General features: G+C 40.0%; 1 protein-coding gene across 1 annotated transcript in view; it reads left to right on the top strand.

Moving 5' to 3' along the window:
* The first annotated feature begins 14,925 nt into the window (after nucleotides 1–14,925).
* Nucleotides 14,926–27,342, top strand: part of FAM171B (family with sequence similarity 171 member B) — a 66,745-nt gene continuing 54,328 nt past the window's right edge. The window contains exon 1 of the mRNA XM_007190363.2: nucleotides 14,926–15,306. Coding sequence (XP_007190425.2) covers nucleotides 15,087–15,306 — 220 coding nt within the window. The 5' untranslated portion in view covers nucleotides 14,926–15,086. The remainder of the gene's footprint in view (nucleotides 15,307–27,342) is intronic.

Raw genomic sequence — 27,342 nt, forward strand, 5'->3', positions numbered from 1 at the left:
TTCCACCTATACGTGGATTGTTTCAATAGTAAATACTGTTGGGCTTCCCTGGTGGCGCAGTGGTTGAGAATCTGCCTGCCAATGCAGGGGACACGGGTTCGAGCCCTGGTCTGGGAGGATCCCACATGCCGCAGAGCAACTAGGCCCGTGAGCCACAATTACTGAGCCTGCGCGTCTGGAGCCTGTGCTCCGCAACAAGAGAGGCCGCGATAGTGAGAGGCCCGCGCACCGCGATGAAGAGTGGCCCCCGCTCTCTGCAACTAGAGAAAGCCCTTGCACAGAAACGAAGACCCAACACAGCCAAAAATAAATAAATAAATTAATTAATTAATTTTAAAAAAATTAGTGAATACTGTTGTACTGCCTGATGCTTGGTTGGTTGAATCCCCAAATGTGGAACTTTGGATATGGAGGAACCACAGATACAGAGCACTGACTATAAACTGTACTTGATTTTCGCAGAGGGTCGTAGCCCCTAACCCCTGTGTTCAAGGGTCAACCGGAATATTTTTACTCATTTTCTAAACTGTCCTGAATTGCCTAGAGAATTATATAGTTAGATTCCCTTTTACATTCAGGTTCACTTTCCTTGTCAACCTCACTTCCTGAAGCATAGCAAATACATAAATTGGTGTTGTTTGAATAGAAGGAGGACTTAGATTTTGAACTTCACACAGTAACTTACCTTCATGTTGTTAACCTAATTTTTTTCAAAGTAATTCTCAAAGTTCTTCTACATCATTTCTCAGATATTAGAGTGTTGAAATGGAATCTTTAGGGATTACTTTTTAGTCAATCTTGTAGTCAGAATATTAATTACTCATTACAAAGTTATTCACAAAAAAGCACTAAGTAATGTACAAATGTAGCAGTATTTAATTTGGAGAATTACGCTCTCCACTTGAGTAATAGAAGTGATTCTTGATTTTGGATAGGGTCATGGTAAGTTTACCATAGAAAGCAAGAAAGTTCTGGTGACTTATAAATTTTCTCATCTTTCAACAGTGCAGTTAAAGTTCTTTTTTGGGATTATAAGTGACAGAAACCCCTTTAAAATTCAGAAATATCACCACCTGATTGGCAGACAAGTGAATAATTTTGAATTTTTCAGTACACCTTAGTGAGGAAATGAAAGGAAAGAGTTTATTAAAGAATAAGCAAATTTCCTACTTCTTAGTAATACCAGTTTTGACTTTCTGACTTGAACCTTTACTACTAAACCAGAGCGAAGCACTTCACTATCATGTGGTACTAAATTACTAGCAAAAATTGAACCTGAAGGTTCTTTTCTCAATCACTCCCCAGGTATTCAGTGATTACCAAGTAATAGTTAGAGATGACGGAACAGAAACTAATTTTACCATATTCCCACTGAACAGCCCTAGCCTCTCAAGGGAACCCTAAAACAGCAGCAGTATAGGAGTGATTTAATGACAGAGCTGAGAATCTGGTTTACACACTGTACAGAAATAGTCCCCTCTTCTCACCTCTAATTCTCCAAATCCAGTTCTTAACATTATCTACTCCATATCCTTTCCTAGATCCACACAGGCTTGGTCATTGTGTGAGGCTAGTGACCTCATGCCTTGGATAGTGAATTAGTTTTAAGTTATTGCAGTCTTTTTGCCGTGATAGGTAACATATTCACAGAATCCGGCATTAGATCATGGACATCTTTTGAAGGGCATTATTATGTCTACCACAGTCCATGGTCTGGCCCTCAAAGATTCACATCAGTCTCACATGCAAAATACATTCAACCCATTCCTAAAGTCCCCCAAAGTCAAACCACTGCAACATCAACTCAAAGTCCAAAACGACTTCTTAATCTCAGCAGCTCGAATGTCCCAAATCTCATCATCTAAATTATGGGCAAGGCTTGGGTATGATCCATCCAGGGGTACAATTTGTCTCTATATGTGAACATGTGAAACTAAAGAAACAAGTTTTCTGCTCCCAACATATCACAGTAAGACAAGCATATGATAACAATTATAGACATTCTGGTTAAAAAAAGGGAAGAAATAGAAGGAAAATAAAAGAAGTCACTGGTCCCAAGCAATTCCAAAATCCAGCTGAGCAATCTACATTTGGTTTCAAAGTCTATGAATTTCTGTGGTTTCAAACTATGTGGTTCTCAAACTCTGTGGCTCATGGCTTCACCTTCTGAGTCATCGTTTTTCCCCCATGAAATGTAGCAAATGTTTACAGCTGGGTATTGTTATCATCTTCTTCCTACTGATAAGACTGTGTGGGTTCAGTATGCTTTTATTTTTGGCTTCTTTTGGGTTGTGTGAGGAGAATCTATGAGTCACACACTTAATCTCTTCAAAGAAAAATTTCTGAGATATTAGCAAATGTTTGTACAGTCTCTGTGTTCTTTCTAGAGCAAACTCTCTTTAAAGTAAATCTCTAAATCTCTTAATTTTAGCATCTTCTGCAACCTGGATATGTTGAAAATTTCCCAAATCATAAAGTCCTGGCTTCCTGGGTTCTACTTTTTAAAGATTCATATCTATTTCATGAATTTAGATAGTTAAGGTCAAGACACACAAGAGTGGGGTCAGAGGGCTTGGCACATAGACAGGCCCTCAACAGTCTTGTCCCTAAAACAATCCAAGCTTTTGAAGATCTAGATCTGGTCTTGGAGTAAACTCTGGCTTGAGCCTTTTAATCTAGGTTGAGCTGGCTCCCTCCCTTCCCACTACACATTGGGCCATCCTAGCTGGAGTGCCTAATGAACTCTTTTCTACCGAGCCACCATATTTGGAGCAAACTTGTTGGGGGTGAGGGTGGAAAGTACCTGAAATGCCATGGAGAAAAATTGCACAGCAGGTAATCCATGCATGCTGACCCCAGAGAATCTTAATGATTTACATGCCTGTACCTGAGAAGGACCTCTAAACCCAGAGTTTAGTGACTATTTGAACCATATGACCCACTTTGGTTAATAATCCCAAACTGTCCCTATCGGTATGGATAACCCTACCTGGATAAATGATTCTTAGTCAAAGAAATTCAAATTTGAACTTTGTTCAACCCTCTTTAACAGTTAGTCCTTTGGTTTTCAAACTCAAATTAAATGGCTCACTATCAAATGAAGGCAGCAGTGTTGGAGGAAGAGTCATAATTTAAGGAAACAGTCAATTACTAAAACTTGCAAATCATATTTCCAAAAAGGTAAACTTTCTTACCCCTCATGTAAATATATATCTAATATATTTAATATGTTATTAAATCTAACTAACTCTGTTCCTCTAGGAACAATGGTTCAGTATTTGCTAATTGAGTGTTTGCAGTGACTATATAAAATATAACAAGAAAAATAAGAATTGATTACATATAAAATAAAATTTTATATACATTATAAAAATATACAAATGAAACAGAACAATACTACATAACATTAACAAAAGAAGTAATGGCTGACATTTACTGAACAGTTCCTATAGCAAGAAGCTCTAAGTATTTATATGTTATCTTATTTTGTTATCTCCTTTAGGCTCTGTTATTTCTCCCACTATACAGTTGAGAAAACTGAGGCCGAGAATCTTCTGTAAATCACATAGCTGTGAGGGGTGGATACCAGAGCCGTCTGACTCTGGGCCATTCTCCATTAACTAACAGTTATGCCTCTTAAAATCGATTTGTTGATTTAATCAACCAAGTAATCAAACAACCACTGTTGGGCGTTGTGGCAGGAGCTGGAGATACAGCTGTGAATGTGATGGCCCTGACCCTTGTGGAGCCTACACTGGTGAGGATACAGGCAAGAAAATATCCATTTTAAGTAACAGAGTCCTAAGGGGAAATACGAGGGTCATGAAAGTTCATAGCAAGGGCTCCTAATCAAAGCCAAGGGTGTCGGGGAAAGTACCCTAGAGGAAGTAATACCTAAGCTAACCTTGAGGCTCTGTGGGAGCCTGTCAGTTAGGGATGAGGGAGTAGAGTTCCAGACGAGGAAATCAGTATGTGCAACCTAAATAAGTCTAGTTCAAGGGAGTAAAAGAAATCCTTCCTTTCCCTTCCCTTCCCTCCCCCCACCAACCCCCATCTCTGTGTTTATGTAGGAAATATTAAAAGATGAGCCTGCATAGTCAGAGGATATATTGTGAAGGGCTTTGTAAATCTGTTGGGGATTTTGGACATTATGCTAAGAGCAATGAGGAGGTACCAGTAGATCTTAAGCAAGGAAGAATTATTATATATGTATGGTATTACAATCTGCTTTCCGATGGCTCTTGCAGTATATTTATAAAAGCGAAGACATTCTAACATTAATGATTACATTGTATTAAGAATGAACAGTATTATGGATTAGGAACCTGAAAATAACTTCCTAGATCAACCGGCATCTTCCATTCCTTTGTAAAACACACTGGCTGACATGTAAAGTACATGAAATTGGCAGAATACCCTTTCCTGAACATCTGCTTGGTTTTGCCCCCACCAGTTGGTCTGTGTCTGTGCCGAAAGTCAGTTATGTTTGTTTACACAGTTGTTTTTGGCAGTTCTATGTGTTATAAGGTATGGATGAAATATAAATTTAAATGAAGTATATTTTTTCTATGAAAACTAAGTTTAATACTAAGTGGGTGAGAAAATGGTAAAACTGGGGAAAAATTGAAAATAGAAGGATTTGGCATTCGAATTGTTTGTCAAGAGTTTTTAAGCACTCCTTCCACTTAACCGAAAACTGCAAATAATAGGGATGCATTGTAATTGTGGTTTACTACTTCAAACCCTAGGATGTGGTTAGATTTAAAAAAAATTATTGGCCCGGCGGAAGATGGCGGAAGAGTAAGACGCGGAGATCACATTCCTGCCCACAGATACAGTAGAAATACATCTACACGTGGAACTGCTCCTACAGAACACCCACTGAACGCTGGCAGAAAACGTCCGACCTCCAAAAAGGCAAGAAACTCCCCCCGTACTTGGGTAGGGCAAAAGAAAAAAGAAATAACAGAGACAAAAGAATAGGGACGGCACCTGCACCAGTGAGAGGGAGCCGTGAAGGAGGAAAGGTTTCCACGCACTAGGAAGCCCCTTCGCGGGCAGAGACTGCGGGTGGCGGAGGGGGGAAGCTTCAGAGCCACGGAGGAGAGCGCAGCCACAGAGGTGCGGAGGGCAAAGCGGAGAGGTCCCCGCACAGAGGCTCGGCGCCGAGCAGCACTCACCAGCCCGAGAGGCTTGTCTGCTTAGCCGCCGGGGCGGGCGGGGCTGGGAGCTGAGGCTCGGGCTTCAGTCGGAGGGCAAAGCAGAGAGGTTCCCGCACAGAGGCTCGGCACCGAGCAGCACTCACCAGCCCGAGAGGCTTGTCTGCTCACCCGCCCGGGGTGGGCGGGGCTGGGAGCTGAGGCTCGGGCTTCGGTCGGATCGCAGGGAGAGGACTGGGGCTGGCGGCGTGAACACAGCCTGAAGGGGTTGGCGCACCACAGCTAGCCGGGAGGGAGACCGGGAAAAGGTCTGCAGCTGCCGAAGAGGCAAGAGACTTTTTCTTCCCTCTTTGTTTCGCTGCGCGCAAGGAGAGGGGATTCAGAGCGCCGCCTAAACGAACTCCAGAGAAGGGCGCAAGCCACGGCGATCAGCGCGGACCCCAGAGACGGGCGTGAGACGCTGGGGCTGCTGCCGCCGCCTCCAAAAAGCCTGTGTGTGAGCACAGGTCACTCTCCACACCTCCCCTCCCGGGAGCCTGTGCAGCCCGCCACTGCCAGGGTCCCGGGATCCGGGGACAACATCCCCGGGAGAACGCACTGCGCGCCTCGAGCTGGTGCAACGTCACGCCGGCCTCGGCCGCCGCAGGCTCGCCCCGCCTCCTCCGTACCGCTCCCTCCCCGCGGCCTGGGTGAGCCAGAGCCCCCGAAGCAGCTGCTCCTTTAACCCCGTCCTGTCTGGGCGGGGAACAGACGCCCTCAGGCGACCTACACGCAGAGGCGGGTCCAAATCCAAAGCTGAACCCCAGGAGCTGTGCGAACAGGGAAGAGAAGGGGAAATCTCTCCCAGCAGCCTCGGGAGCAGCGGATTAAAACTCCACAAACAACGTGATGTGCCTGCATCTGTTGAAGACCTGAATAGACAACGAATCAGCCCAAATTCAGGAGGGGGACTCTGGGAGCAGGAGATATTAATTTTTCCCCTTTTCCTTTTTTTTGTGAGTGTATATGTATATGCTTCTGGGTGAGATTTTGTCTGTATAACTTTGCTTTACAATAGCTTTATTTTACTTCACTATATTATAGCCTCTTTCTTTCTTTCTTTCTATTTTTTCTCCCGTTTATTCTGAGCCGTGTGGATGAAAGGCTCTTGGTGCTCCAGCCAGGCATCAGGGCCGTGCCTCTGAGGTGGGAGAGCCAACTTCAGAACACTGGTCCACAAGAGACCTCCCAGCTCCACGTAATACCAAACGGCAAAAATCTCCCAGAGATCTCCATCTCAACATCAAGACCCAGCTTCACTCAACGACCAGCAAGCTACAGTGCTGGACACCCTATGCCAAACAACTAGCTAGACAGGAACACAACCCCATCCATTAGCAGAGAGGCTGCCTAAAATCAAAATAAGGCCACAGACGCCCCAAAATACACCACCAGACGTGGACGTGCCCACCAGAAAGACAAGATCTAGCCTCATCCACCAGAACTCAGGCACTAGTTCCCTCCACCAGGAAGCCTACACAACCCACTGAACCAACCTTAGCCACTGGGGACAGATACCAAAAACAACGGGAACTACGAACCTGCAGCCTGTGAAAAGGAGACCCCAAACACAGTAAGATAGGCAAAATGAGACGACAGAAAAACACACAGCAGATGAAGGAGCAGGCTCAAAACACACTGGACTTAACAAATGAAGAGGAAATAGGTAGTCTACCTGAAAAAGAATTCAGAATAATGATAGTAAGGATGATCCAAAATCTTGGAAATAGAATAGACAAAATGCAAGAAATATTTAACAAGGATGTAGAAGAACTAAAGAGGAACCAAGCAATGATGAAAAACACAATAAATGAAATTAAAAATACTCTAGATGGGATCAATAGTAGAATAACTGAGGCAGAAGAAAGGATAAGTGACCTGGAAGATAAAATGGTGGAAATAACTACTACAGAGCAGGATAAAGAAAAAAGAATGAAAAGAACTGAGGACAGTCTCAGGGACCTCTGGGACAACATTAAACGTGCCAACATTCGAATTATAGGGGTACCAGAAGAAGAAGAGAAAAAGAAAGGGACTGAGAAAATTTTTGAAGAGATTATAGTTGAAAACTTCCCTAATATGGGAAAGGAAATAGTTAATCAAGTCCTGGAAGCACAGAGAGTCCCATACAGGATAAACCCAAGGAGGAACACGCCAAGACACATATTAATCAAACTGTCAAAAATTAAATATAAGGAAAACATATTAAAGGCAGCAAGGGAAAAAAAACAAATAACACACAAGGGAATCCCCATAAGGTTAACATCTGATCTCTCAGCAGAAACTCTGCAAGCCAGAAGGGAGTGGCAGGATATACTTAAAGTCATGAAGGAGAAAAACCTACAACCAAGATTACTCTACCCAGCAAGGATCTCATTCAGATTCGATGGAGAAATTAAAACCTTTACAGACAAGCAAAAGCTGAGAGAGTTCAGCACCACCAAACCAGCTTTACAACAAATGCTAAAGGAAATTCTCTAGGCAAGAAACACAAGAGAAGGAAAACACCTACAATAACAAACCCAATACATTTAAGAAAATGGGAATAGGAACATACATATCGATAATTACCTTGAATGTAAATGGATTAAATGCTCCCACCAAAAGACACAGGCTGGCTGAATGGATACAAAAACAAGACCCATATATATGCTGTCTACAAGAGACCCACTTCAGACCTAGGGACACATACAGACTGAAAGTGAGGGGATGGAAAAAGATATTCCATGCAAATGGAAATCAAAAGAAAGCTGGAGTAGCAATTCTCATATCAGACAAAATAGACTTTAAAATAAAGACTATTACAAGAGACAAAGAAGGACACTATATAATGATCAAGGGATCGATCCAAGAGGAAGGTATAACAATTGTAAATATTTATGCACCCAACATAGGAGCACCTCAATACATAAGGCAAATACTAACAGCCATAAAAGGGGAAATTGACAGCAACACAATCATAGTAGGGGACTTTAACACCCCACTTTCACCAATGGACAGATCATCCAAAATGAAAATAAATAAGGAAACACAAGCTTTAAATGATACATTAAACAATATGGACTTAATTGATATTTATAGGACATTCCACCCAAAAACAACAGAATACACATTTTTCTCAAGTGCTCATGGAACATTCTCCAGGATAGATCATATCTTGGGTCACAAATCAAGCCTTGGTAAATTTAAGAAAATTGAAATCATATCAAGTATCTTTTCCGACCACAACGCTATGAGACTAGATATCAATTACAGGAAAAGATCTGTAAAAAATACAAACACATGGAGGCTACACAATACATTACTTAATAACGAAGTGATTACTGAAGAAATCAAAGGGGAAATCAAAAAATACCTAGAAACAAATGACAATGGAGACACGACGACCCAAAACCTATGGGACACAGCAAAAGCAGTGCTAAGAGGGAAGTTTATAGCAATACAAGCCTACCTCAAGAAACAGGCAACATCTCGAATAAACAACCTAACCTTGCACCTAAAGCAATTAGAGAAAGAAGAACAAAAAAACCCCAAAGCCAGCAGAAGGAAAGAAATTATAAAGATCAGGTCAGAAATAAATGAAAAAGAAATGAAGGAAACAATAGCAAAAATCAATGAAACTAAAAGCTGGTTCTTTGAGAAGATAAACAAAATTGATAAACCATTAGCCAGACTCATCAAGAGAAAAAGGGAGAAGACTCAGATCAATAGAATTAGAAATGAAAAAGGAGAAGTAACCACTGACACTGCAGAAATACAAAAGATCATGAGAGATTACTACAAGCAACTCTATGCCAATAAAATGGACAACCTGGAAGAAATGGACAGATTCTTAGAAATGCACAAACTGCCGAGACTGAACCAGGAAGAAATAGAAAATATGAACAGGCCAATCACAAGCACTGAAATTGAAACTGTGATTAAAATCCTTCCAACAAACAAAAGCCCAGGACCAGATGGCTTCACAGGTGAATTCTATCAAACATTTAGAGAAGAGCTAACACCTATCCTTCTCAAACTCTTCCAAAATATTGCAGAGGGAGGAACACTCCCAAACTCATTCTACGAGGCCACCATCACCCTGATACCAAAACCAGACAAAGATGTCACAAAGAAAGAAAACTACAGGCCAATATCACTGATGAACATAGATGCAAAAATCCTCAACAAAATACTAGCAAACAGAATCCAACAGCACATTAAAAGGATCATACACCATGATCAAGTGGGGTTTATCCCAGGAATGCAAGGATTCTTCAATATACGCAAATCAATCAATGTGATACACCATATTAACAAATTGAAGGAGAAAAACCATATGATCATCTCAATAGATGCAGAGAAAGCTTTTGACAAAATTCAACACCCATTCATGATAAAAGCCCTGCAGAAAGTAGGCATAGAGGGAACTTTCCTCAACATAATAAAGGCCATATATGACAAACCCACAGCCAACATTGTCCTCAATGGTGAAAAACTGAAACCATTTCCACTAAGATCAGGAACAAGACAAGGTTGCCCACTCTCACCACTATTATTCAACATAGTTCTGGAAGTCCTAGCCACAGCAATCAGAGAAGACAAAGAAATAAAAGGAATCCAAATCGGAAAAGAAGAAGTAAAGCTGTCACTATTTGCAGATGACATGATACTATACATAGAGAATCCTAAAGATGCTACCAGAAAACTCCTAGAGCTAATCAATGAATTTGGTAAAGTAGCAGGATACAAAATTAATGCACAGAAATCTCTTGCATTTCTATACACTAATGACGAAAAATCTGAAAGTGAAATTAAGAAAACACTCCCATTTACCATTGCAACAAAAAGAATAAAATATCTAGGAATAAACCTACCTAAGGAGACAAAAGACCTGTATGCAGAAAATTATAAGACACTGATGAAAGAAATTAAAGATGATACAAATAGATGGAGAGATATACCATGTTCCTGGATTGGAAGAATCAACATTGTGAAAATGTCTCTACTACCCAAAGCAATCTACAGATTCAATGCAATCCCTATCAAACTACCACTGGCATTTTTCACAGAACTAGAACAAAAAATTTCACAATTTGTATGGAAACACAAAAGACCCCGAATAGCCAAAGCAATCTTGAGAACGAAAAATGGAGCTGGGGGAATCAGGCTCCCTGACTTCAGACTATATTACAAAGCTTCAGTAATCAAGACAGTTTGGTATTGGCACAAAAACAGAAATATAGATCAATGGAACAGGATAGAAAGCCCAGAGATAAACCCACACACATATGGTCAACTTATCTTTGATAAAGGAGGCAAGCATATACAGTGGAGAAAAGACAGCCTCTTCAATAAGTGGTGCTGGGAAAATTGGACAGGAACATGTAAAAGTATGAAATTAGAACACTCCCTGGCACCATGCACAAAAATAAACTCAAAATGGATTAAAGACCTAAGTGTAAGGGCAGACACTATCAAACTCTTAGAGGAAAACATAGGCAGAACACTCTATGACATACATCACAGCAAGATTCTTTTTGACCCAGCTCCCAGAGAAATGGAAATAAGAACACAAATAAACAAATGGGACCTAATGAAACTTAAAAGCTTTTGCACAGCAAAGGAAACCATAAACAAGACCAAAAGACAACCCTCAGAATGGGAGAAAATATTTGCAAATGAAGCAACTGACAAAGGATTAATCTCCAAGATTTACAAGCAGCTCATGCAGCTCAATAACAAAAAAACGAACAACCCAATCCAAAAATGGGCAGAAGATCTAAATAGACATTTCTCCAAAGAAGATATACAGATGGCCTACAGACACATGAAAGAATGCTCAACATCATTAATCATTAGAGAAATGCAAATCAAAACTACAATGAGATATCATCTCCCACCGGTCAGAATGGCCATCATCAAAAAATCTAGAAACAATAAATGCTGGAGAGGGTGTGGAGGAAAGGGAACACTCTTGCACTGTTGGTGGGAATGTAAATTGATACAGCCACTATGGAGAACAGTATGGAGGTTCCTTAAAAAACTACAAATAGAACTACCATACGACCCAGCAATCCCACTACTGGGCATATACCCTGAGAAAACCATAGGTCAAAAAGAGTCATGTACCAAAATGTTCATTGCAGCTCTATTTACAATAGCCAGGACATGGAAGCAACCTAAATGTCCATCGACAGATGAATGGATAAAGAAGATGTGGCACATATATATGATGGAATATTACTCAGCCATAAAAAGAAATGAAATGGAGGTATTTGTAATGAGGTGGATGGAGTTAGAGTCTATCATACAGAGTGAAGTAAGTCAGAAAGAGAAAAACAAATACAGTATGCTAACACATATATATGGAATCTAAGGGAAAAAAAAAAAGGCCATGAAGAACCTAGTGGCAAGACGGGAATAAAGACACAGACCTACTAGAGAATGGACTTGAGGATATGGGGAGGGGGTGGGGTGAGATGTGACAGGGTAAGAGAGTGTCATGGACATATATACACTACCAAATGTAAAATAGATAGCTAGTGGGAAGCAGCCGCATAGCACAGGGAGATCAGCTCGGTGCTTTGTGACCACCTAGAGGGGTGGGATGGGGAGGGTGGGAGGGAGGGAGATGCAAGAGGGAAGAGAAATGGGAACATATTGTATATGTATAACTGATTCACTTTGTTATAAAGCAGATGTTAACACACTATTGAAGGCAAATATACTTCAATAAAGATGTTTAAAAAAAAATTATTGGCCCTACGTCAAAAGATTGGTAAATGAATATATATTTGCCTATTTTAAGATAAAATAAGCAGCCTAAAATATATTTTAAATATATTGATTTTTTTTGGTCTCTTGACCTACTTTTTTGATTCACCAAATATTAGCCCTGATTGCATCCAATAATATGGCTTTTGTATATTGCACAGAAATTAAGCGTAAACTATACGAGTAACGGAGCATTTAAAAACCATCTAAAACCCATCTTGATTAGCAAAGCTTATTTCTTTAAACAGTCTGTAGTATTGAAGGATTTCATGTCTACCCTCCACTGAGGGCTGTGAAATCAGCAACTTTGCCTCTGGAAGGTCAGCTTCTAATATATTAAAGATGACTTGGCCACCGTAAGGCAGGATGACAGAAATTCTGGCAGCATTCCTTTCCTTCTGATCTGCCAGTCAGGATTCTGGAACCATTTCCATTTTCTCCTTTCTTCTCTCCAGGAGCAGAGGTAAATTGGAGGAAAATGCAACAAAAACAGCTTGATGAAACTAATGAAGACTCTCTGCATTCAGCCTCCCCCCAATAATTCCTGCTCACACAGGCGAGGCAAAGCCATGATGGAATAGTGGTGTTTAGTGTGAGGGACCTCACTTTGACATCTCTCTTCAAAAAATTATGTAGCCCACATTATGTAGTTTATTTCCATCTAAAAATCACTAAAAAACAACGCAAGCTCATGGCGAAAGTTTCAAACAGCGCTGAAAGGTAAAGTCACTTCTTATTAGTGTAGCCTTGGGCAAGACAGTTGCCTCTCTGACCTTCAGTGTTTCCATTTGCTAAACAGAATAATGAGAGCTAATTTGTAGGACTGCTTTGAGGATACGAGATAATGTATGTAAAATGCCTATTATTATTATTAGTTATGGTTATATAGGCACTAGTTTCATATCCTTGACCAAAGAATAACTTTCCACTAGTGAGAAATTTGTTCTTTTCCAGCATGTTGGAAACATTGGGACAAACACACAAAAGAGTGGTGAGTGTGGAAAGGGACTGTCCAATCAGCGAAATCATCTGAATCAACTATGATGGTAAAGGATGTGATGTCACAGATCACATTTACATTATATTATGAGATGTCCCACAGACATTCCAAATACAAAGAGACTACAACTGAACAAGCCATGGCTTATCACCTATTCTGTAGTCAGTAGTAGCAGCTAATCTTGACAATGTCATAAGCAGCCACCCAAGATCTCAGTCTGGCAATTTGAGTGTCATACTAGACATACCCATCTTTCTCCTTCTCTCTTCCTCACCCAAACAATCAACCAGTTTTGCTGATTCCAGCCCTACATACTGAATCTCCCACACCTTTCTTCTCCTTTCTGGTCTCACAAGCCTTTGGTATCTCCTCACTGGCTTTTGCAAACACCACTAAACTGGCCTCCTCTCCGCCAATCTATCCCTCTTCCTCTTCCATACTGATAGCAAAGTGATCCTTTGAAAACGCAGACTGGTAGCAAGTCCCTTCCCTGATTAATTTCTTTCACTATTTCATAATCACTTGCAATGTAAATTTCAGTTTCCTTATATAGCATCCAAGGTTATTACAGGAGTTAATGTATATAAAGTGCTTGAACAGTGCCTGGACACAGTAAGTACTATAGAAGTGTTTGCCGTTATTTTTTTTTTTAATTTTATTTATTTTTGGCTGCGTTGGGTCTTTGTTGCTGTGCGCCGGCTTTCTCTAGTTGCAGAGAGTGGGGGCTACTCTTCGTTGCGGTGTGCGGGCTTCTCATTGGGTGGCTTCTCCTGTTGCGGAGCACCGGCTCCAGGTGGGCAGGCTTCAGTAGTTTTGGCCTGCTGGCTCAGTAGTTGTGGCACACGGGCTTATTTGCTCCACGGCATATGGGATCTTCCCGGACCAGGGCCTGAACCCGTGTCCCCTGCATTGGCAGGGAGATTCTTAACCACTGCGGCACCAGGAAAGTCCCTGCTATTATTTTTTTAATGACCTGATCTCCACCTTCCTTTTCAATCTAAAACACTGTCACTTTGTCACAATCATTGCAGGACAATTTTCCAAGCACACTGTACTGTTACACACCTCGGCGCGTGTGCACGGGCATACACACACACACACAGCTATACTTTTTAGATGACCTGGTTACACCCACCTATGTGTGGAACTCTTATGCTTCTTTAAACCCCACCTCTCCTAGTGTTTCATAGCCCCCTTCCATATACCACATTGTTAATTTCTTCCAATTCAATGCAATCTCTGCATGCTGTAGTGTTTCTCCAGTGGCAGGCACCACCCTGGATTATAATTTGTTTGTATGTTCCTCTGTCCTAACAGGTAATGGGCTCCTAGAACGCAGGGATTGTATGTTGCTTATTCCAAGCACCTGACTAAATACTGGCACGTGGTAAGCACCTAGCAGGCATTTAGAAAAATATTTTTTTTGAGCAAATGAAAAGTATAGACTATAATTAGACAAAACGTAATTAAGAATATTTTACGATATTGAAAGAAATTCCAATTTGGGCAGAAAGAGGAATTTAATCAAAATCTGGAGAGCCGCAGTTTAATTTCTAGCTAACTAGTGATGGCCGTGATGCCCTAAAGCCCACATGGTTAAGAGATCCTGGCTTTTTTGATCCGCCGGTGCTGCGTTAAGTGTTGTGGGAGCGTAATCAATACACCACCTTCTCTTCTACTTTGCGGTCAGGATGTGGGGAATTTTATTCCACTTTCTGCAAAATTTCCCGGTGTCTCGGTGGGGGCTAGAGGATCTGAAGGTCTACCAGCCCCCCAAAAGGCTCTCCTTTTTCGTTTACCCTAGGAAGCCACCACCAGCACTGCGCCCCAGCACCCCGCCGAGCGCGCGCGTCCGGAGCAGCTGAGCCCGGGGTGATAGCGGAGACGCGGCGCCTGGCGCGGGGCTCGCCCCACCCCGCCCCGCGCGTCACGTGCGCGAGGATGCTAACTTCCCCCTCCTCCTTCCGCGGCGTCTCCTCCGCCGCCCCAGCCTCCTCCTCCTGGTGAGGGTGTGCGAGGCAGACCGAGCGAGGGGGACCGAGCGAGCGGGCGAGAGCCCGCAGCCCTGGCGCCCGCCGCCGCCGTCCGGACCTCCGCCGCAATATGCCGCCGCGGCCCTCTGGCTCTCGGCCATGGCGAGGCTCAGCCGGCGCGTCCCTTGCACCCTGCTCCTCGGCCTGGCCGCCGTGCTGCTGAAGGCGAGGCTGGTCCCTGCGGCCGCCAGAGCTGAGCTCAGCCGCTCCGACCTCAGTCTCATCCAGCAGCAGCAGCAGCAGCAGCAACGGCAGCGGGAGGAAGCCGAGGAGGAGAGGCCAGAGGTGCCCGGGGCATCCTCTACCGTCACTGCTCCCGGTAGGTCCCGGCAGCCCGGCCCTGCCTTTCCTCCTCTGGTCTTGCTGGCCTCCTCGCCGCTTCCCTAGCCAGATGGTTTCCCATCGCCTGTCTCTACCCACCCCCACCCCCACCCCACCCCGCACCTCCCCCGTCTCCCCAGCCTGCCTGCGTGACCAGGATTCGGGCTCTGCTTTGGTTTTGGGAATCTGCCCTTTGGGTGGTGAGCTTTCTGGGAAGCGCAGAGCACTGCAGTGAGGTGGGGAGGGGTCGGGAGGGATGGGAGTGAGTGACTGCCTGGATTGATCTTTTGCTTCTCCCTCCCTTCCTGAATTTTTCCGTCCGCCCTGGGAATGATTGTACACACACACACTTCTCAAATCCTTTTAGCCTTCTGTTCTTTATCCTTTTCTCTCCTAGAGACTGAAAAATCTTGCGGTAGACACCCACACACCCCTTTTCACCATCTCGCTCCGCCTATATATTTAAATTTAGCCCTGGAGAAAAGAGATCTTGATTTATTTTATTATTTATTTCTCTCTCTTCTTATCCCGGGAATGGTTGAAGGCAGTTTGCAAGAATGCCTTCAGTATAATAAGATGAAACAAACCAAAAACGAAATAGGAGTTTGTGGCTGAAGGAAAGGGAAAAGGAGAGGGGGGTGGATGAGGTCAAGTCTGTAGAGGATGTTAGTGCAGCAAAGCCTGCCCCCAGAGAGGGGATTCTCCTTTACTTGTTCGTAGAAGGTAATGAGGCAGATTCTCCACACTATTCAGCTGAGGGTGAGGAAAGCCCTTTCGGTATACGTGGCTGTAACAGTCCCTCAGTTCCTGCTTGGTTCCCCTCCATTAAAGCTACACGGGTAAGCAAAAAGCTGGATTATCCATTTTAATAGCTTCTGCCTACCCCCTACCCCCAGTCCCCTTCCCTACTGTAGAAGCTGCCTGCTCTTTGGAAAGAAAAAAAGCCATCAGTTTTTTTTGGCAAGTGGGCTTAGGTTTCTGCAAAACCAAAGTGAATTATAACATTTGTTTTCGCTTTAAAATCCTGCCTAGTAACGTTTTGCGAGATGCCGAAAATGAGATTTTAAGAGTAGGATTCGGTATCTTATTTTGTACTGCTTGTCATCATCAGAGAGCAATACTCAGGTACACCAGCTGCGATTCCTGACACAGCCAGAATGATTTAATTTATCAGAGTGCTCTGAGCATAGGATGAAATCACCAAAGTGTGCCGGAAAGCATGTGTTTCTGACACCCTCTCAAACCGTTTAATAACACTTGAGCGTGGCTGAAAGTCCTGAAAGATGTGCTGTGTGTGGTGGTTTTCCTACCTGGCTTTTTATAACTGAAAGTGCCTAACCACAGGGTATGGGCGAGACAGTAGTTAGATATGCTGTTGGGTAAACTTAAGGAAATGAGAGATAGGAGAGTGATCGGGAGCCTGTCTTCATTATGAGAGGGATTTCATAAATTATGAAATAGAAGTCTGAGAGTGGTGATGGATTTTATGATTTGCAGTATATTTTTATTTCGATTTATCGTCTTTCAGGAATATTAGTTAAGTGGGTTTTGACTACTACCATGTAGATAGGTTGTGATGAGGGTTACGAATAATGGAAATAATATGAGAAACTTCTGTATCCAGCGTACGTGTGAAAATATTTGCTTTCTGATATTTGTGATGTAATATATATATATATTTTAAATAAATTTATTTATTTATTTATTTATTTTTGGCTGTGTTGGGTCTTCGTTTCTGTGCGAGGGCTTTCTCTAGTTGCGGCAAGCGGGGGCCACTCTTCATCGCGGTGCGCGGGCCTTTCACTGTCGCGGCCTCTCTTGTTGCGGAACACAGGCTCCAGACGCGCAGGCTCAGCAGTTGTGGCTCACGGGCCTAGTTGCTCCGCGGCATGTGGGATCTTCCCAGACCAGGGCTCGAACCCGTGTCCCCTGCATTGGCAGGCAGATTCTCAACCACTGCGCCACCAGGGAAGCCCGTGATGTAATATTTTTGAAAAGGGTTATTTTTTGGGAAGCTAGCAGTTTTTGTCTTATTTACCTATTAGATTAATGGAGATAAAGGAACCACTAGCCAACAGATCAAACTAGAGCCTGAAAAGTAACATAAGATGACTCTTGCATTTCCCTCAAAAACTCTAACCCTCCAAGCCAGTGGCAAACAAGAGAGCAATTCAATTGACTGCTGTTTTAGTTACAGGAGTATTTGAGTTGTATAATGAAACATAACCTATAAACAAATGAACTTAAAATGTTCCTCTGAGCACATTGTGATCTCTAGATTGAACTGGCCTTCCTGCTTCAACCTTTGTTCCTCTACTGTCTGTTCTCCTCACACAGTTAGTGATCTTTTAAAAAAACATTAAATAAGATCATTTCTGCCCACAGTCCTCCAATGGCTTCCCATCTCCCTCACACTAGATGCCCAGACCCTGAATATGGCCCACAAAGGCTGAGATCCTCTGCGGCCCTCTCACTCCCGGCTCCCTCAGCTCTGACACTAACTCAGCGCTGGGGCCACACTGGCTTTTTGTTTCTTCAGTTTGCAAGTGGGCTCTGGTGTGGGGCCTTTGCACTTGTCATTTTCTCTGCCTGGAATTCTGGACCTTCAATTCTTCAGGTTTGCTCCAATCACGCTAACAGAAGCCTTTCCTGACAGCTGTATTAAATAGCCATCTGCATGCCCTTTCCTACTGATTCTCCTCCATGGCACTTACTATCCTCAGCCCTTCTTGTAAGCCTGTCTCCCCTTACTAGAATGTAAACTCTCTGAGGGCATGAACTTTGCTTTGTTCATTATTACATTGAATTATTACATATATTTCTAGCACCTAGAAGAGCACTTGCTACTCATAGGCACACATTTTTTTGAATGAATGAATGAACAAAAATTCTGGCATCAAGGATCTCCTTTACTTTATGAGTATTTGTTATTTCACATCTTGTGAAATTCTTCACTGGAATTTAGCAGGGTCATATAAACATAAGGAAATGTTAGGTAGAAATGTTTGTAAGTGGAGGTTATAAAGTATATATAGTTCGGACTTTTAATTTTAGCTAATTTCAGTGTTTATCTTATGTTCACTACAGAGAACTGCTAGATACAATACTTAAGTCCACTTTTTAGGTTGTCAAGAAGATTCTTTACCCAGGTGCACTTATAATCCTCTTATGGGTATTAACATACCTTTAAATAGCTCTAGGAGGGTATTAACATACCTTTAAATAGCTCTGACTGAGCCTGAATTCATCCTTTGCCTCTGTATGGTGCTTCTGATTCTTTGGACATGTTTTGTGAAAAGCTATAGGACTTTTCTCAGGCAATATTTAGAAAACTAATAAGACTTGTTTAGTGACTGATACATGATTGAGCCTCATAACTCCATAGTAGAGAAATTGACTGCTGACTCTGGTTACTCTAGATTTTATTATTTTGAAAATTTATGTCTCTTCATATTGCTGAGAAATAAGGTGAGGTTAAAAGAAGTTGAATATGAGATTTTAAAAAATTTGGATTAAAAAAAGTAAATTTTCATTTTCTCATTAACTTCTAAAACACCATCCTCAGAGAGTAGTGAGAATAAAGACTAAGGTTGAGATCTGTTTTCTCCAGTGTCTGCAGCAGCTCTGATTTCTCCATCTGCACCAGTATTTGTTATAAATAAATATTCGAGGGACGAGGGAAGAATTAATTTGGGGGTTGGTGGTAGCTGAGACAACCATATCATATTCAGTCTGATGGCCCATTAGATGGGAGGCGTGCTGGGGATGGGGGCAAGGGGAGCTGGAGAAAATAACAAGCTCCATTTCAAATTCTCTGTGTGAAGCACAGACACTGGGGATCTCCGTGGATTTTTATAAAAGTCTTCTGCATACAGAGAAAGCCTCTTGAGGGATAAATTTTCAGAGTGTAAACATTTTTGATTGTACGTTTCACCGATCTATATTTTTAAACCTTTTACCTTGAAAAATGTCAAATATATAGAAAGTAAACAGGATAGTATTAAAAAAAGCCCATACCCATTACCCAGCTTTAACAATGATCAAATTCTGCTGTGACTGTTTCACTCACACCTCCATCCATTTCCATTATGTGGGATTATTGGGGGGAGCGGGGAGGCAAAGTGTACATGCATTAAAATGTACATACCTAAACTGTACTCTTTTTTTTTTTTTTAAACAATAAACTATAGTTTATTGGGTGGGGAAAGTGGTGTTTGATTTACAGAGTTGCCACATTATATATATATTTTTTTAAATATTAAAAATATATATATATTTTAATTGACGTTAAAATTTTATTATCACTCTAGGTTTGCCTTACAAAAATATTCAAAAGTCATTTTCAAGTGAGCTTATGATTATATACATTTTGTAAGTATTGGTTTAAAAATATAAAAGTCATAAAATGAAAAAAAAGCTGTAAAAGCTACTTAATGGATATCCATACTTCAGATTCTGGTATTAACATAAACTGTATTCTCTTGACAAATGGATATACCTGTGTAACCATTACCCATATCAAGATATAGAACATTTATATCACCTTAGAAAGTTCCCTCATGCCCCCAGGCAATCTTTGCCCCTGACCCATTGACAACTGTTCTGATTGTTTTCGTCACTGATTAATTTTGTATTTTCTAGACCTTCATAGAATAGAACCATATAGCATGTACTTTTTTGTGTCTAGCTTCTTCAGCTCAGTCTAATTTCCATAGGTTTCATCCATGTTGTTGCATGTTCAGTAGTTTATTCCTTTTTACTGCTGAGCAGTATTCCATTGTATCAATTACTGCAGTTTGGTTTATCACTTCTGATGGATATTTGGGTTATTTCCAGTTTTAGCTATCGTAAATGAAGCTGCTACATTCTTGTACTTTTAAAGTTAAAGATTTTTTTCATATTCTATGTAGCTGGGACCTACTTAACAAAATTTAATTTAAAAATACTGAAATTCAGTATAGAATATTACTGTATACTTTTTATTAAATTCAAATAACTTGATTTAAACTTTGATTTAAGCAAACCTGATTGAAAATCTCGCATCCATGAAAGCATTTGTTTACTTTTTTTCCGTTCAAGGAATTTGAAAATCAATAGAAGTGGGACTAGACATTGGCTGTTTTATCTAAAGTACTCATGCTTTGAAGGCCGTATTCCCAGATGGGGTAATTATGATTTCTTTCCAGGATTTTAATAACCAAAGGGAGCTATTTCTTGGTGTTGATTACAGGTTGAAAAACACATGCCATTGTGTTGAATTTCAGTCCAGTTTGTTTTAGTGGTGGTTTTTCAGTGTTCTTAATGTGCCTGAACAGAAACTACCAAATATTTTTCTGAAACAAAACTCTTCCCCCTAAGTATATAAATATTGAACTTAATTCTCTTTCAGTGTTCTGTCTGACTAGGTACTAGCTGCAGTATTGTTGTCATTCATTGACTTGGCTTAGTGTAATGTGTCTTAATTTCCTTTCCTCCAAGTTGCCTTAGCTAGGAAATGGACATAATATTTTCCATCTGCTATTGATAAAAAGTATGCTTTGGAGTAGTTACCTGGAAAATTCTAAAACTATGAAAGCTATGCATTGTAGTGAAATACATCATAGGCTTAAGAAAACAGCTTCTGTTTGCTTTGAAGATTCTGTTTGGAGATGTATCTTTAATTGCCCTTTTGTGTAAGCACAATCCTTATGTCCAAGACATATCAGGTTCTGTGCCTCTTAAATTTTTTTTTTTATGACTGTCTATGTTATGAGTACTAGGCAGTATTCTTAACTACTTGTTGATAATGTCTTGGAGTATAATTAGGCGAGTTCACTTGGGCCTGAAATGAGGAATGATTTCTGGGTGCCCTTTCATGTAGGGTAGAGGGTGTCAAGGAAATGGCAATTGCTTTCCACATTAATAACGTGTCAAATCTGTGACCTAGTGAATCTAGACTGTAAAATGTCTCAGCGATGTCTTGGGCTTCTCTGAAGCCTTGAGTTGATAATGCCTGTTAATTTCTCCATGTTAAGCTTCTGTGTCTTGCACAAAAACCAAGATTTAAAATTAATTTTATTTATATGTGACAGAGATTTCAATTGTTATTTAATGTTTTTTTTTCCCTCAGGTAGGTTTCTATATCATGACACTTGAGGGTCTAATTTAAAATTAAACATTTGCCAGTATTATCAGTTATTGTACTTAGTTTAATTTTGTTCCTATTCAGTAGAGAAACAGCACTTAGAAACTATATAGTTTTAATCCACTTGTTAGTTCTGCTAAAATGTAGAATACATACATAGCTAAGCCATTAGCAGTTCATATCTGTAGACCTAAATACTAGTTGGGCTTTCAGTGACCACTTGATCAGTTGGAAGCTCGTAGAAATGTCCAGCCTCACCTGGGGCTCATGCTGTAAGGCCTTTGGCTTACCTCGGGGGTAAGTGCTCCAGGGATGTTGTAGATTTCCATATTCATTGTTCTTTCTAAAATAAAATAAGACCAGTGTCCATGGTTTTATTCACACCTACCTGTCCCACAACTTTTTTGTAATAGGAATGTGACACAAACAGAAACAGGATGGGTAGATGGATTATTTGTTTTTTCTAATGGGTTATCTATAACCAGGAGTTGAATAGAAGCTGCAAAGGTCCTGGATTTTGTGACCCATTCCACCCTTGCCTGTCTCCCCCCACTGCCAGTGTTTTTGAAAATGATAGAAATTAAGCTGTCAAAATATGGCTCTATATAGTTAAATGGATTATGTTTCTTCAAAACTTTAAACATGCTGCTAATGTTTTCATATTTGTATGAGTAGGATTTGTTTATAAATGTCTGGGTGACTGAGAAAGGATTACCAAAAGAATATCCATTTACTGTAAAAATGAAGTAGAGGAAGGCCACACTTTGTGCGTAAGGGGAAAAATGTCACCAAGAATAATGGGTATAGTAGGATTTATTTAACTATTTTACTAAGTAAAATGAACCATGCATGGATCAATAAGTGTGTCATGAAGCACAGATTATGATTAATTCAGTTTGTGTACCTGAAGTTAAAAAAAATCTATCTGGTCACTTATTTTTTAATGAATTGGTGTATTCCAAATATTTGCATTTAAAAACAAATAACTTCTCCTCATAAAATAAGTACTTTCCAAAATACAGTTTACAATATTTTTGTGCTGTTAGATTCTGGACTTTTAGCAGAAAAGCTATGATTTAATAATTCCCCAAATTCCAGTGTTTCTTTAAAGTAATCAGAATTTAAGTCTCATTCATAATCATATGCAAGAAAAGTATCTCTGTACTAATGTATGAAACAACTAACCTGACCTTCTAATGCTATTTATAATGAAATGATATCTAATATCAATTAAAATATGCAGTAATTTAAAAAAACCAAAAGTTTTCACTTCATAGATTAAAATAAGACTTGGAATCATAGGCTCTTGGAATTGGGATGAGATAGAAATGACCTTCTCCTAAGTGCTTTGCTCTGGCAGTGTTTTAAAAGTATATAACAAGCTGGAACACATCTACATCTTTTTTTTTTTTTTAATCTGGTAATTTGTAAATTTTCTTTTTTTTTTAAGACAGTTATTTTATTTTTTATTGAAGTATCATTTATTTACAATGTTATATTAATTTCAGGTGTACAACATAATGATTCACAATTCTTAAAGGTTATTATACTCCGTTTATAATAATTATTAAATATTGGCTATATTCTCTGTGCTGTACAATATATCCTTGTAGCTTATTTATCTCATACATAGTAGTTTGTACCTCTTAATCCCCTACCCCTGTCTTCCCCCCACCCCTGTAAACACTAGTTTGTTCTCTATATCTGAAGTACTATTTGTTTTATTTTTATTTTAAAATTTTTATTGAAGTATAGTTGCTTTACAATGTTGTGTTAGTTTCTCGTGTACAGCAAGCTGATTCATTTATACATACATATATATCTTGAATATATATAGTTTTTCTTTTTCAGATTTTTTTCTATTATAGGTTCTTAACAAGATATTGAATATAGTTCCAGTGCTATGCAGTAGGTCCTTGTTGTTTACATGTTACTCCTAAATTTCTATATATGTTATTCCCAAATTTCTAATTTATCCCTCCCCCCACCTTTCCCCTTTTGTAACCATGTTTGTTTTCTATGTCTGTGAGTCTATTTCTGTTTTGTAAATAAGTTCATTGTATCATTTTTTTAGATTCCACATATAAGTGATATACGATATTTGTCTTTCTGACTTACTTCACTTAGTATGATAATCTCTAGGTGCCACATTCACATCTTAAAAGAAATTGTGGTACCACCTGGCAGTTACAAATTCTGATAAAGCTGTTACTTAAGGATAATTTGATGATTTTCTTCATAAGATAAGTGAGCTTTTTAATAGTTTTTCCCTACCAATGGATTCAATTTTGTGAATCAGAATAGTCAAAAGAATGTGTCTTTTTAAATTGCTTTTGTGTCATAGTATTTCAAATAGGAAAGAAGTCTTGTGAATCCATAAAGCTTGGTGAATATAGGGTGTCAGGGTGTAGAAGGTGAAGACTTTGGAGGCTCATGAGAAAAGAAGAGAGAGGTAATATAATTCACTATGACAAGTTTGAGGGGAGGTCAAGTAAGTTCATGGGGAGAGAAAAGTACTCACAAATGGTGAATCTTCTTCTCCCTTGTTTGTGTAAGGGACTGACTGTCCCTTATACCCTATATAGCAGAGGTTCTAGGGAACCAGTGGAAGGGTGTAGAGGGTTTATGAGCACCCTGAAATTAATTATACAATCTCAGTTATCTAGTGCTGAGATCATCTGTAAGATTTTCAAAGGAATCCTTGACCCCCCAAAAGGTTAAGAAAACCTGCCATGGTTGATTAGGCCTTTGTAAGTGGACTCAATAAGAAAAGAACAAAGGTAATGTTCAGACTCAAATAACATTTTTGTGTTTTCTTAACATGTGAGGTTTCTGTTTTTGTGTACATGTGATGGGTAAAATTAGTAAGCGTGACAGCAACATAACCAATCCTGCCAGAAGGCCTTAACCCTTGAAGAAACTGATTGCGTGGGATACACGTACCTTGGTTGATTCTTTCAACCTTTGGCTTTTCCATTCTGTTTGTAGAATGTCTACCAAAATGGAATAATTATCTTTTGATAAACCACATGACTTTGAATTGTTTTATATCCAGGTTTCATTATATAATAACCTACTGGGATATCTTATACCTGAAAAAACCCTCTGTTCAGAATTTTTTGGCAGTCAACCCAGAAACTCTCTGCATCTTGGCTCCTGGCTCTTGCACTGAGGGATAGGGTCACTAAGATTAAGTTAATAATCTTAATAAGGGCTCTGATTACTTTGTGAGTCATCCAGTCCCTCAGGCCTGATTATAAACTTCAATGCATTTTAGCAGATGAGGGCCTGCCCTGGTTGTTATTAGCCTTCAGAGAAGGCATTTATAAAAACCTAAGCCATTTCCCACCTGCTGAAACAAGTATTAATCTTTGGTTTTTTAACAGTTTGGGGGTCAAAATAGTAATTTCAGGCTACTGTGATTTAAGTCTGTGATTGAACTTGCTCTTTTCATCACCAGTGCACTTCTCGACTTTCAGAATTAATATCATCTCTAAACTCATTGAAACTCATGTTTTTCTTATTTACTTCTTTTGATTCACACCTCTCCTGGTTTCACTAATAACTGACTACATTGGAAAAGCTAGATGCTAGGAAGAGTGAATAGCAGAGCGATTCCTTGTTTTGAGGAATGGCTTTATATTGCAGAATTTTTCTTTCACTTGAAAGTCCAAATGGAAAAATTTGTATTTCAACACATTCTGATGTTCCAAAGATAAATAATAGCATGTGTTGAGACTTGGAAAGCTACAGCTTCAGAGAATGGCATGGGGGCACAGACAGGGAGGTAAAAAAAGATATAAGCTCCCCCTGACAAATCCATCTTACTGTGGCCTTTGTGTTTCCTGTATGTAAGGACTGGCTCACAGACTGGAACTGTATATGGGGCCCTTCATGGATCCAGCAGCTTAGAGATGGATCTGACAAAGGAAGATGAAAATATGGTGACCCAATTTACTCCCCTTTCTTCCCTATCAATATTCTTTGTCAGTAATACAGTCTCAAGTCTGTAACTCTTAAATAATTTGCTATGCAATAATTACATTATATTGTAAAATTATACTTAAGTATTATAGGCATAAAATATCTGATACTGTAATATGTAGGTAATTAAAATATCTTTATATTCTAAAAGTAGAAAAAAAAATTTTCCATTTAATTTAACATTCTCTCTTCTCATTCTCCTCTCTCACAAGGTGATCTCATCCACTCCAGTTGCTTTAAATACCACCTATATGCTAAGACTTCCCAGCGTGCACTCCTGAATATATCCACCAATTATTTTGACATCTTTATGTGGATAGATCACAGGTATTTCAGTTTAAGCATGTTTAAGTCTGGACTCGTCATTTCTCACCAGACCTTCCAGGATAAAAAAAATCCCCTTCTTATTTTTTTTTAAACTAGGGTCACCATGCTGTACATTACCTTCCAGAACTTATAACTGGCAGTTTTCACCTTTTGACCACCATTCATCCTTCCTTATCGTTACTAAAACCCCCACTGTTATTAAAGTGCCCCTCTGGCCAATAAGGAGAGTTGAGGGTGCTGTCCTTGCCGCTTCCTCTACCTTCCTTTCCTAGTCCATCACCAAACCCACCAAGTCTATCTCCTAAATATTCCTCATCTGTTAACTTCTCTTCATCTTCACTGCCCCTGCTCTAGCCCAGGTCACTCTTAACACTCTAGTTCAGGTTAGCATATTAATTGGCCTCCTTGTTCCATTCTTGGTGCTCTAAAAATCCATACTCCAATTATGGGGATCATCCCCCAACACCCTACAAATAGTGTTTATTTTTTAAGAACAGATTTTATCAGGCTTCCCATGACATTGAGAACCAGTGACCTGTAAGGGCCTGCATGCTTTCCCACCCCAGTCTCAGCTCCAGTTCTCTGTGCCTTGAGTGTGACAGGTTTTGTACCTCAGGGCCTTTGTACAGGTTGTTCCTCTGTATCTCTGCTTGCAGTACTTCCCTGATCCAACACACACACACATACACACACACATGCACACTCACTCTCTCTCTCTGCCCTGGCTAAATTCATTTAAACTTCAGGTATTAGCTTAAGTGCCACTTCATTTAAACAGATTTTCTTTAGCTTTCCAGTCTAAGCTAGGTTCCTCTGTTAATGTGCTCTTGTAAGCACCTCCTAATTGCTCATGGTCTGTAGTTGATCTGTAGCTAGGCATCTATTCCATAATTCCATATTTGTCTTCACCTCTAGATTGGAAGCAAGATGAAGCCAGGTGCAATAACTGTTTTGGTTGGGACTGTATTCCTGTATAAATAGTTGTTGAGTGAATAAATGAATGACTGCATATAGATAAATATTTGTGCAGTTGATTATCTTCTTTCATCCCCAAGCTTGAGCGGGCTTCTCTAGAGAGTATATATATGAAAAGAATATTATATAGGGAAAAGACTGTAAGACATGCAGAATGAAGTGGCCAAAGTATGCAGGTTTTACATCAAGAGCAATTCCATGATTTGAAAAAAATATACTGAAAGAGGAACTGATATTTATTTGAATTTAACACATCATATGTTGGTTTATAAATGGGGCTAGAGATAACATAAAGATTCCCACAGTAAATGATTTCATTCATTTTTTTTTCTTTTTTTTTTTTAAACAAATCTCACTAATTGCAGAGAACACTTGGTGGGGACATAGAGAGACCACAAATGATAACAGAGTGTGATAAGTGCTTTATTCGAGGAGTATAAAGGAGACTGTGGGAACACAGGTTTGAGGGGAAATAATTTGGCCTGTTTGCTGGAAGAATGCACACTTAAAGTGTGTCCCAAAGTGATATAGAAAAGCAAAAGGAAATAATTTATTATTTTTGATTTAGATCTATTTTTTCAATTTCTTTTGTGATTAACAGTATAATTCTGTTCCTTTTATCTT

The sequence above is a fragment of the Balaenoptera acutorostrata genome, chromosome 8, assembly GCF_949987535.1.
Source record: "Balaenoptera acutorostrata chromosome 8, mBalAcu1.1, whole genome shotgun sequence".
Taxonomy (NCBI): Eukaryota; Metazoa; Chordata; class Mammalia; order Artiodactyla; family Balaenopteridae; genus Balaenoptera; species Balaenoptera acutorostrata.